At 39.0% G+C, this 13,088-nt stretch overlaps 1 protein-coding gene across 1 annotated transcript; it reads left to right on the top strand.

Annotated features, from left to right (window-relative positions):
- The first annotated feature begins 512 nt into the window (after positions 1 to 512).
- On the top strand, positions 513 to 5,216 carry LOC138019615 (uncharacterized). Its single transcript, XM_068866470.1, has 2 exons — positions 513 to 977; positions 4,871 to 5,216. The coding sequence occupies exons 1-2, from the start codon at positions 663 to 665 to the stop codon at positions 5,093 to 5,095; spliced, it is 540 nt and encodes a 179-aa protein (XP_068722571.1). The 5' UTR covers positions 513 to 662; the 3' UTR covers positions 5,096 to 5,216.
- The last annotated feature ends 7,872 nt before the right edge of the window (positions 5,217 to 13,088 follow it).

The following is a 13,088-nucleotide window of genomic DNA, read 5'->3' as shown; positions in this document are numbered from 1 at the left end:
ATAAATGCATAAAGATGAAAGTAAATGCATACAGATGAAGGGAAATGAATATGGATATGAATAATGGAAAATTGAATAATTTAACGCGTCTTACGTTAGTTAGGGACTCGTGATGGGTATATACATAAAATTTCTGCCCAGAAATGTTCGCTTTTGACACAATTGGTGTACCGAAGAACCTTCTTATATCCTTTTTAAAGCTCAGGATCACTGGGAAAAGTGTAGTACGTTATTCCTTTAGTTCTGTAGTTATTCGTACACAAAGAACTGACACAATTCCAATGCCAAGTTTTCGTACAAAAAAGTCGCCATCTACAAACGTGCACTTCCGTCCGGCAAACCGATAATTAGTGCCCAGCTTCCACCGTATGAAATCAGGCAATGGTGCTTTGACACAATTGGGGTACCGATATACCAATGCAAAAGAAGCTGACATTTAAACCGCTGACGCGTTGCAGGTGTAATTACTAACTCTCCCAATGGGGGAAGGGTGAGGTGTCTTCATTCGAACACGTCAATAAAGTAACAGCCCGAAGGTGTTTAGTAACGCAAACTGAGAATCTGGAAGACGTTTCTTTAACATCGGTGGTCGTCAAGGAGGACCCGTAATTAAAGTTCTTCGTGAATATCATTTGATGTGACAAGCTGGTATCCGATCGAACATGGCGGAGTGTGATGTTCAAGATATTTCAAACGCCTTTCAACTCGCGGATCCTACGTATACAGACAGGGAAAGGTTCTTTAGTCGCCTGAGAAAGTTAAATGTCAACAGCGAAAGCGAGCTGGCATCGTTTCTGGACGACTACAAGTATCGAAAGGTTATTGTGTCTGGTTTCAATCGAGATCTTGTCATAGTTGGCCGAAGCGCATCGACTGTCTTTGACGATTTTACCCTTCAAGTGTGGAAGAAATATTACATCGATGAAGATGTTGTGCAAATTGGTATTTTGCAGGGCACCTTGTCTTTCCCAGTAGAGGTAAGATTTCGCATGAAAGAAAATAAACATGACTGACTCTATTTATTTCACAGACAAAACTTTTCTTAATCGAACGCGATTTGCCATTCGATTCCACCCACTTGATTGAAAAATTCACTTTTTATTCATGATCATGTTAAATCATCCGCCGTATTGTTTTAAAAGCCTCCGTAGCCCTATGACTGTGACCGTAACTAATGTTTTTTTTTTTCGTCAAAAGCTGTAAAAACTGCGAAATAGACAGACAACAAACAATAACAAAGACGTACATGTACACGAAAGCTGATGTACAATTCAATACCTGAACTTGTCTCACGAGGAAGTCATTCCTTTATTTCTCACCACTTCTCTGTCTTGTTTAAAGCTGTTGTGTAGTATTAAAAACCACACACGGTTTGTTAAGGGTAGGAAAAGTAGCTATTGTTGTCGTCTGTTGCCTTTAATTTGCGCAGTGTTCATTTATGCAGCTGTACGTAATAAAAGTTTTAGCGAAGACAACGGCAACGTCTACTACAACTTCACTTCAAAAACATAACTTTAAGCCCTATCGTAAGTATTTCGCTATTATTCCATCATGCTCACCTTCAACAATAGAGGGTAACTATCATAAAACTGGATTTATAGGAACGGTTCTAAAGTGAAGATGAAAAGTGAACAATTTCCTGTTGTAAATTGCTCACGTTGTAGTCAAAACCTGAAATTTCAAATTGGTGATTTCACGTTGTTGTTTTGTGGACTACGACGGCAAAATATGTACTGAAATGCGTGCTGCACATGCAGCACAGTTATTTTTCCTTCCTTTACCAATGATATTCTTGCTTTGTGGCATTGTCGTTGCCATAGCCATCGACATTAGCGAGTTTAAGAAATGACGACGGCTACAACTATACAAAACAATAATATCATTGGTTAAAAGAGCAGAAATAATTTTGCTGCACATGCAGCACCGATTTTAGCATGCACGTTTGCGGTCCTCTGCATAACGGCCATGTGAAATCACCAATTGAGATTTGAGGTGTCGACTACAACGTGAGCATGCAACAGATAATCTTTCATTGTCAATTTTCTCTCTGTAACCGCATGTACCATTTTATTTTTAGGATTGTATTTGCTATTTTATACATGATTTTTGGGAGTTTGTACCATAAGGCTGTTATTTGCAAATAATATCTGAAAACACATGCAACTAAATCCAGCAATTTTGCCTGTCTCTCTTAACTTACATTAGCAAAGTTGTAGACAATAGGCCCCGTTCAGACTAGGTGCCCGTTCTGCAGCATGGTGCCCGGGCACTACAGTGGACGCTGTTCAGACACCCCAGTTCTAACAACGTGATGATTTCTTCCTACATCCAATTTGCACCGGCTGTCATTATCATGACTGCATGGGGAAAAGCACGGGAACTGACGAAAGTGTATTCAGACAAGATCCTGTTCCTGGGGATGGTGCTCAAATTTTGGCTCGGGCACCAACAAAAAGCTATGTTCAGACCAGTGCCTGTTCCCGAGAACCGGGCACAGGCACCTAGTCTGAACAACGCCTTTGATTTTTTTTTTCGTTGGTTTTAAAACTTTCAACAAGACCTTTTTGAAGAAGTTGGAGGAATCATATTGCACTCGGTTCAACTGCTGGAGAGCATAGGTACTTAACCAGTACTAGACTACCGAGACAACCGCTCCAAACATTGCAATTTAAAGTATTTAAATGAAGCTAACCCTAACAATAATTATTCTTCAAAAGCTAACTAAATTTAAAAAATGGGTGCTTAAACTTAAATTTGTAGATAAAACAATGACCTGTAACAAGTGACCTGTGGAATGTGACCTGTGTTTTAAACGTGCCTGAAAGAAAGAATCCTGTACAAACAGCAAATACAAGTTGGTACACTTGTTCCATGTTAGCCACTGGGTTTTGGGAAACTCTAAAACATGGAATCCAGAATCCAGAAACCCTAATCCGAAACCAGAACCTTAAAATATGACGATTTAAATGAAGAAATTCATGAAATAAAATAAATGTACTAAAAATGGCAATATCTTGCCCTCTTCCTGCAAATTTTAGTCGTGGCATGAAAAGAAGTATGCAATCAGGTTCCGCTTATTCAACACACTACCAAGGTCTTGAACCATCACTGCGACACGTTTTTTTGCTGTCCCATGAGAGATTGCATCAAGTTGATCAAGACCCATAATATATTGCATTTTTGAATCTCCAGCATTATTCTATAACTTTTTCTTACCATAATTTTTTCTTTCACTAAAAATTAGGCATGACATTAAGTAACTAATTTTTAACTGAAACCAAGTTTCTTTTTCCCAATTTTAGTTTCCAAATTTCACAATCGGGTCTCGGGGGTTCAGTTTCAGATTCAAGATTCTGGATTACATATTCCATATTCCGGATTCCATGTTTTAGGATTTTCCTCTTTTCATGGGGGTCTCTTATTTGACTTTCAAGGTGGTTTTACATATGTGGCCAAATCGTAACCAAATTTCCAGCAATGAAGATTGGCAGTCTCTTGAAACGTTCATGCATTTTGTCTCCTAACCTGTTTACTGTGACAACTGACAGCTATAATGCTTTGAGAAACTCTGATTTCATTAAACCCACTTTTAACATGACAACATGTGGCAAACGTGTACAGCATATGTTGCTTGCAAGCAACCAGTAACAGATGCATATGGTCAATTTTACTAAAGTGACCAGTGGAGACTTTGAACATGGATTGGCTTACAGGCACAAAAACTTCACAGGAAAACTGGTCTTAATATAGGCAGTCCAAATATTAAGAATGGGAGTTAGTCTCTGGGTCATCAGCTCGTGATAAAATCCATTGTATATTAAGACCAGCTTTCCCGTGAAGGTTTTGTGCCTGTAAGCCAATCCATGTTCAAAGTCTCCATTTACATCACATATGCATGAATTAAACACAGATATGTCAAGAAATGCATGTAATAGCCTGCGAGCAGGCGCTCCGAGGAACTGGGGTTAGGGATCCCCCAGCAGAGAGAGAGCTTGCTCACATTGCAGGCTTATGCATGTAATTTTAGATGCACAACAATTTTGATAAGGGTCACTAGTGTCCCCTTGCTCTTCCCCCCAACTTTAGCATCACTCACATTTGGGAATAGTCAGCCAATATTTACATCATTGTCAAGTGTCCCCTAAACTCAGACTGGTCATTGAGTAAAGATCAACATCTGCATTTAATAAATACCCTCAACAAAAAAATAATGCTACCCTCCCTTTAACCTTATAGCTAGAGCTTGAGACAGCAAGTGCTTGGACTTGAACGGACAGTTTGTGTCGATGTCAAAATTGGGCATGCATCTAATTACGTGCATTTCTGTTCAACAAGTGAATAAACAAAAAAACAATGAAGACAAAAAAGATTTTTGTAGGATGTAAGAAACCAGTCACTCAAAGTGGGTATCACTATTTTTCTCTTCGGGACATGAGCTCTTAGTTTTATGTAGTAAATAATAGGCCTTTCAATGCTTTATTTCTTTTTTCATTTATTGTAAGCCTAGAATAATAATGATAATAATAATAGTATATTATCATTATTATTATTATTATTATTATTATTATTATTATTATTATTATTATTATTATTATTATTATTACTAAAATATGTTATTAGATCACTGGGTTGTTCATACAATAATTAGTTAGGATTTCGGTTTTTTTCTACTCTAGGATAGGGAAGCTGGGTGTCCCCATTTAGAGTAAGTTAGAATGACCTGACCAATGCTATAATAGTTCAGGATGGATGGATGGCTGGATGGACAGAAGAAGAAAGGGAGGGAGGGGTCTAGTGAGAAAAGAATGCTATAATACTGCATTGCACCATACACTGTACGTTGCAAGTAATGTGGCTGTTTTATTTACAGGGTGTGTTTGTGGGTAAGTCATCAGGTCGTGTGTATGTATGTCAGGAGTGCGATGATTACCAAGAGCAGTGTATTGTCTGTATTGCCTACAGCTTGGAACATTTCCTTGTGCGTGGTCCTCAAAAACTACTACAGTACAATAAGCCACAATGCTTGTTTGAGAACTGTTATGGATGCTTCGACCCTCTTATTAAGGATAGAGTTCTGAGCTCCATTGGCCTGTAGATTGTACTTCAAGGCTGCAAAGGATTTAAAGCTGATAAACACTTTTATTAAATAGTCAAGATTCCATGTAAACAAAAGTTCTAAAAGCTAAAATAAACTGACATAACCCTTTTTCATGCAAGTAATGCTAATTCAATAATGAAACTTTGCTGAAGATACATAATTGTACAGCTTGAATGTGTTTTTTATTTATTATCCAAACTTTGATACCAGATGGTAAGAATACTAGTTTTAATTAAGAAACAGATAGAGTAACTTGGTCCTGGTTTTTGGTCATTTTGCAAAAATCACAGCGAGTTTCTGCTGAATTACCTGGTGAAGAATATCGAGTAAATCGTGTTTTCCGGTAGGCCATGGGTAAGGGCTGAGCAATTGCAAAGGCTCTTGTGATTGGTTCCAAAAATGATGTTAACATCTTAATTAGTGAATTATAACAAAAGAAATGATTCTTAACTTTATTACATCCATTTAGAAATCACTGGTGACCCTTGCAATTTGATTAGCTCTCAGCAGTGCGATTTATTCCTAAATCGCACTATTTTTTGTTGTAAATCACACCATTTCTCCAGCCAATGAGAAAGTTACTCTAAAGCAAAACAACTAATCAAATTTCAAGCCTTGTTTTAAGGCAACTAATCAAATTGCAAGAAAATGAAAAACAAAGAAAACGACAGTGTGGTGGTAATTTTGATGAAATCACATGTATGATTTCAGACCTAATCATAACCATGGCAATTTTCTCAAATTTGAGTAGTGCGTTAACTACTCAGTATTTTTCACTAGATATTGTGTAGGGCTGAAATCGGACAGTTGGCTGTAATCGGATACCTGAAATCGGACAGTTACATCAGCCAATCATATTAAGTGCACTCAGCTTAATCCACCAATCACAGAATTTATTACAATAACCGTAGCAACAACCACTTACCCTACCAAACTGGGGATTTTCAAAAATGAACAAATTTGTAACAGTAGACAGTGAAAAAGGAATGCATTAATTTTGTTTTCTCGGAAATTGTAATGATTATGATTAATTGGTAACAGGACTTCGTGTCGTCCTATTTGGTCTGTAATCGTACTCGTGATTAAACAAATCGGACTCCCGCTACGCGGTCGTCCGATTTTGTTAATCACTCGTATGATTACAGACCAAATTGGACTGCACTCAATCCTATTACCATTATAAATTGCACCCCACTCAGTTCAATTACCATTATTAATACAACATAGAGCCTTCCTCCCATATTTATTTAATGAAATTAAACGTTGTAATGAAATGTGTGGTATCTAAAAGGTAGGTGATGGAAGATAGGTATAAAATAAGACAGAAAAATATGTTTCCTTTTTAATTTCATCCTTTTGTCGCCAGTTTTTGTTGCTAGTACAAATTCTTTGATTGCGCTGACGTGATAAGACGGCCATGTTGGTGCCAAAACAACAGAAAAATGTAGTTCAAAATTTGCATAATAATACAGTCAAATTCCTGAAAGACTTTTTCTCTATTATTCTTTCCACCAACATGGCTGCCATGACGTCAGGTGCAATCAAAGAATAGACCAATAGGCCATTTCCGAGTTCATGTCTGCCTCCTCTTCAAAGCGAGACTAAGTGCGAAGTTTTTCTTATGAAAATTTTTTTTCATTCATATGTAAAGTAGAAATAATTACCATCACAAAAACTTCGCACTTAGACTCGCTTTGAAGAGGAGGCAGACATGAACTCGGAAATGGCCTATTTCGATTTATTAAATTCAGCCCGAAACAAAAGGCATCATATCGAGGCTCTTGGGAATAAATATAAGGATTTGTATGAGTTTATTCCCCAGAGCCTCGAGATGACACCTTTTGTTTACGACTGAATTTTAATATATCGAAAGTGGGCTATTGAAATACTGCAAAGTTCACCAACTCCAAGCTAAGGTGACTTATGTTTGTGTGTTTTCCTCTGATCCGCTCAATAAATAGTGTTTATTGAAGATTAACTTATCATCAGTCGCATTTTGCTATTGTGATTTTGGTGAGCTCCTCGTCTAAAAAAACTAATGTAATTTCTGTTCTATTATTTGCAAAATTAGGGACTTTAAAATCTACGACGGCAACGTCCACGAAAACGCCTCAAAACACTAATATGATTGGTTAAAAATGGAAAAAATAATCGTGCTGCACGTGCGGCACGCATTTTAGCTCATATTTTTGCGATACTCTGCAAAACGAAGACGTTAAATCGCGAATCTGAGGTTTTAGGGACAACGCGAGCATACAGATACCAATCTTTTATTCTCTATTCTTACTCTGAAATCGCTCCTACCAATTTAGTTTAAGATATTTCGTCCACGTTGTATAATGTAAACGAGATGGATTAGTCGCGAAAGACTTAAGAATGCCGTGCAAAGTTGTTATATATTTTGAGGTGACGTTTTCGATGACGTCGCCATCGTAGATCTGTTAAAGTCCCCATTATATTTTAAGTACGTTTTCAGTATTATATGAAAAGAACAAGTCTTCAAGTTGTTTTCAATTTGATGCAATTTAGCTGCAGATAAAATGAAGTTAACATAAAATATCATGGCTATATTAGAAGTAATTGCAATATTGTTAGTCCATATAATTATTGTAGTGTAAACTTGGAATAAAGCTATATAAGGAACATGTACATTGTTCCTTCAAAATATTTTACTCTTTTGATTGAATCCACGAGGTCCCCACAAAGCTGGTAAGCATTTCAGGAAAACCACTTCATTCATTCAGTATTAATGCACTAGTCGAGTGGGGATTGTAACACTCACGTTTTCATCCGAGGGGTGGGGGAAAGTTTAAAATGTAACCGTGTACAAATGTTACATCCCCCGCTACGTCCCGGGGGGGGGGGGGAAGGGGGGCCGGCTAGTTTAAAGTGTTGGCGGATTTTTGGGATTTCTGGGTGACAAAATCTCTCAGAAACAGTGATCGGCAGAAGTGTTAACTTATAATTTATCCTTTTGCTGTCAGTGGGTTCCCATTAACAACTAAAATAACATTTGAAACGCCAAAGGAAAATCTTTGCGTTGCACCTTTTCAGTTTTGGAATGGAAGGTTAAGAAATGCAATAGCTCTTGCATAATGGAATTATTCAGTGCGAACACGTTTAGCTCACAGGAGTCAAGTAGTAAGAAGAGCTGAGGTTACAATTTAAGGACTATGACCACCTACATAACTTTTATTTCTGAGCATTATATAGTATATTGTACCAGTGCTGAAATCAGAATTATCGGTAATGTAAAGTAGGTAAAATATGATTGATTAATTTTGAGTGGGGGTCTGACTTCGGTAGTTAAAATTAATTTAATAGTAGTTTATTAGAAACTCTCTTGCAGTAAAACAACTGAATTAACGAGTACGTTTTACAATCTTAAATTATCTAAAATACAATAATTTACAAGTATAACAATACGTGTGGTACTATCAATTAGTCACATAAAATATCAAGAATCACATAAAATATTTCAAAGTAAAAAATTTTTCTACTCTCTTAGTCCTACAGGCCTGCTTGTTCCGGAAAAGATAATACTTTTGTGTTTTCTGCCTTAAGGGATAGTTAAGCGCGTCCAAGAGTGGACTGGGGAGCAGATGATGCAAAGGGTGGCTGGGGGACTTCATTTTCGCCATATATTTGTAGCACAAGTGTACTCTTCTATCATCTAACCTATCTAGATTACCTAATTGTAGTGCATGAGCGTATGACTGCTTCGGGGTAAATTATGTTAAGCGCCCTTTTTTGCACTCGCTCTATGGCTTCGGACAGATAGGCAGGAATGTCCTGCCAGACCGGTACTGCATACTCCAAAACTGGCCGAACTGAGGCAAGGTATATCCTCAACATGTTGGGTTGGGACACCCTGGCTCTGCACAGAACTCTAAGTGAATATAACTTCTTGCAAGCTTTCTTAATAATGTAATCAACATGAAAGTTCCACTTCAGGTCATTGTCCATAATAACTCCTAGGATGATGACATTGCCGCCAATTATTATGGGATTAATGAGACAATTAGAGTTGCGTAGGAAATTAATATGCATTTCTTTACACTTAGTTGGATTGAGTCTCATTTTATGAGCAATGGTAAAACTATGAATGTCTGAATTCACCACATTAAGTAAGCTAGGGGAGTTCCTTGGAATTATTTCGAGAGCACTGGTTCCGAATTCAATTTTACCAATCTTTGTATCAATTAGGCAGCTGGTTTCCTCTTGACTGTTTCCGGCCGTAAAATAGCAAATGACTTGAACCCAGAAGTCACATCGAACTCACCAACAGTCCTTCTCAGGACTCCTTTCACCTGGACAATCAAATTCCATCGAGGTATGAAACTCCTGGGTTCTAACCATTTTCAGGTCACAGGTCAGATCGAAATTGATGAAGTTGGATCGTTAAGGGTGAGGGTAGTCGTGTTAGTGGATCGCACGAGATACTCTAGTGTTTGGTCTGATTGGTTTTTTAGAAGTGACCTGATTGATCAGTCAAGTTTATACTGACCAATCATATCAAAGATCTGAGTACTATGAGAACAAGCTTGTTAGCTGCAGAACGAAGGCTTGCTCAGGCTCCATTTAAGGCTTTGCAGCTCCATTTAGGATAAGACGTTTCTTTTCTTCCAAATGGATTTCTTGGACTATAATCACGGAAGAATCTTTTTGGGCAACGTAAGCAGCAGCAAATTTGGCGAAGTAAGTTGTGTAACACGGAAACATTTCTCGACTTAATCATTAAAGTAAATGAATTTTCAAGGATTTCTTTTCGCGAAGGTGAATAGAGTAATTTAGCATCTTGTCAAAAAAGCATGGAAACTCGTCTCTCGTGTCAAAAGAGAGAAATTTCCCATGATGATGTGAGAAGTTGCTTGGTATCAGGCAAGAAATGAGGTCATATGAAACAAGTTTCTTCCTTTCCGTTGGCAAAACGCAAATTTCTGAAGTTTGCCGTTTGCCGTCATAAACGCAACACCAGATCTCTCAAATGAGTCTTTTCGAGACCTTGAGTTGCATCATGTTGCCCTGTTTTGACATATTAGAAGTACTTTCCAGTCACAAGTTAAGTTACATTCTGGAAGAAAGTCGCGACGTAGCGCATAGTCAGATCCAGATCGCACAGTCAAACCGGAACCAGAGTTTGGTTTTGGATTATTCCACAGCCTCACGCGCCCGTTCCAATAGACAAGGGTAACGGCGTCTCTGGGGATGAGTTGGCTGTCAAGTTGCATTGCGCAACCCTACTGCGCATAATTTCTTACGTCGTTGGCGTGCGCATTTACCTCAAGCACATTGATAAAAAGGCGGGTTTTCATTAACACCAAGCATATGTCAAGGAATGGCTATTTCCTCCTGAACAAGCGCGTTAGTATGGTATGTCATTTTCAAGGGAATTACTCTTCCAGGGTTTTGCTTGTCATAAAACCATGAAAATTCTCCTATGCTATCTTCTGTCTCTGTTCTGATCGTGAGAAGTTGCTCGGCTGTATCTGATACGAACAGGAAAAATATGAGCTAAACCGCAAATTTCAGCTCGCCTTTCGCGGTAAACTCGATGCTAAATTCTTTACGTGTAAATAAATGAATAAAATGCGCATGTTCTGAAAAGGAAAGGGAACATGGCCTACTCTGACAGTGATTAGCCATCCCTTTTCACGGTTTCCCATAAGACATGGTGGCCCAGAGGTTAGCGCCCCGGATTCCCGATCTCAGTCAGGGTCGCTGGTTCGAGGCCTAGCGCTGTCGTCGTGTTGTCTCCGAGGACAAGAAGCTTTGCTGTCTCTCTCCATACAGGTGTATAAATGGGTACCAGAAACACTTACTCCTGGGGGGTAATCCTGTAGTGGACTAGCATCCCATCCAGGGGGCAGTAACGACTCTCAGTCGCTTCATGCTACGGAATCCGGGATAAGCTCCGGCCGCGTGGGCCACTTGGCCTGAGAACGACTTTACCTTTACCTCCCACAAAACCATGCAAGAGGGAAGTTGGGAAATGTCAAGAGATGCGTAGCATTACAAAAGGAACTCGAGGGCGACTCGGATATTAGCCAGTACCAAAAATACCATAATACGTTTTGTTGTTCCGTCCAGAATTTTGCATAAGAATTGTTTTTATTTTATCTTGAGACTAACAATGGACGCTAAGTCCCAGGGTTATTGCAAAGAACGCGGAACATAAATGAATTTGTTTTAATACAAATTCGGGTAACTGTAAGCGTTACTGACAGATTTATTCCGTGAGTACATTCTACATCTCACTATTGCTCCACTTCCTTGAAGCAGCGTATCATTCTTTTTCTTCAAAATGTCTCACTTCTACAACGAAGGAAGCCAAAATTACTCCATCTTTCTTCGGTTCCTACCGAACTTTGCACCCAAGTCTTCGACAAGACCGGATAGACAAGTAGCTAACTTCTGAATGACACACTTCAACCTGCGTGAAATTGCAGTGTTTTCGGGCAAGTAATGTGAGAAGATCAATATTTGTACAAAAACTTTTTGTAAGACGTCTATTTCACTGACAAACTGAAACCGTCGGTGAAGTTGAAAGCACGACACAAGCGCGCTTAGAAACAAATTTTTCCACCGATCACCATCAAAACTGACGATTTTCAGCAATGAGTGAAGACTATACAGTGTACACCTTTAAATCAAGATGCCAGTAAATATATTCTTAGGTGATCATGAAAGTACAAGTCGCCTAATTTGTTGCATACAATTTCGCCCACAAAATAATTTCTTTTGCCGTGTGGCAATAATTGGGTTAAAAAAGGTCTGCATGTGGAGAGCTGGGCTGGCGAAGTGGTGAGGTCACTCGCCTCCCACCAATGTGGCCCGGCTTTGCGTCATATGTGAGTTGAGTTTGTTGGTTCTCTACTCTGCCCTGAGAGGTTTTGCTCTCTCCACAAAAACCAACTTTGAACTGATTTGATTTTTAAGTATAGTGACCCCTGTCCCAGCGATTCTTGGTTTGCATCTACGCGATGAGACGGCCATGTTAGTGTACAAACCAATAGAAAATGGCCCCACACGTTTTGCATAATAATAGAGTCAAATTCCCAAAAGACTTTTACTGCATTGTTCTGTACACCAACATGGCCACCGTGACGTCAGATGCAAACGATCAATAGACGCCTTGGCACATAAATAAATATCTCTTACTAACCGAGTTCGAGGTCCGTACTGTAAGTTACGGACCGAGTATCCGTAACTTACAGTACGGACCGAGAAAACGAGGTTAGTAAGATATTTAATATCTCTGAGGTTAACCGGCGCGCGGGCAAGGAAACCGTAGTCAAAGTGAAGCGGAAGGTTCAACTGCCACAAAGAATGCCGTGCCAAAATCTCAAAAACTAAATCTTCTTGGCTGTTAAGTTTGACTGTTAATAGTTGCTTGCAAGATTCAAACAGTTTTCAGTACAAGTTTATGCAACAGAAATGACATGAAAAACTCGCCAGATAATGTTTTGTCGAAATTTTAAATTCAGCGGGCCGTACTGTAGAATACGGCCCGCTAATTTAGCCAATTACAGCGCTCGTACTATCTGAGAGATATAATAAAGTTCAGTATTATTGCTTCCACGTATGCGCACGCAAGGAACAAAGTACACTTGCGTGATTGTGTCCAATGGGCCATTTCAGAGTTGCTGTCTGTCTCGGGTTTCGAAGTGAGTCTTGGTGCTCAACTATTGTAAGGGAAGTGAGTTCGATTTGCATAAGAATACGCAACTCATTATGCCAGTTGAATGGTTGTGCACCAGGACTCGCTTTGAGACCGAGACATGCAGCAATTCGGCTCGATCTTAGGTTTCGACGACAACGTGTGCATGCAACAATGAACCATTCCTTTTCTACGGTTATTTTAAAACAGTCCGTACACATCCAGTTAAAGGATAGTTCCCCTGTATTGTACCGTTACACGGTTTTCGTTTGAGGCCGGATGTTTCGTCCGGTGGTTTCCCATTCCATGTCCGGTACTTTGATGCCAATA

This window comes from Montipora capricornis, chromosome 10 (assembly GCF_036669925.1).
Source record: "Montipora capricornis isolate CH-2021 chromosome 10, ASM3666992v2, whole genome shotgun sequence".
In the NCBI taxonomy this organism is placed as follows: domain Eukaryota; kingdom Metazoa; phylum Cnidaria; class Anthozoa; order Scleractinia; family Acroporidae; genus Montipora; species Montipora capricornis.
This window is presented reverse-complemented; position numbering and strand designations above follow the sequence as displayed.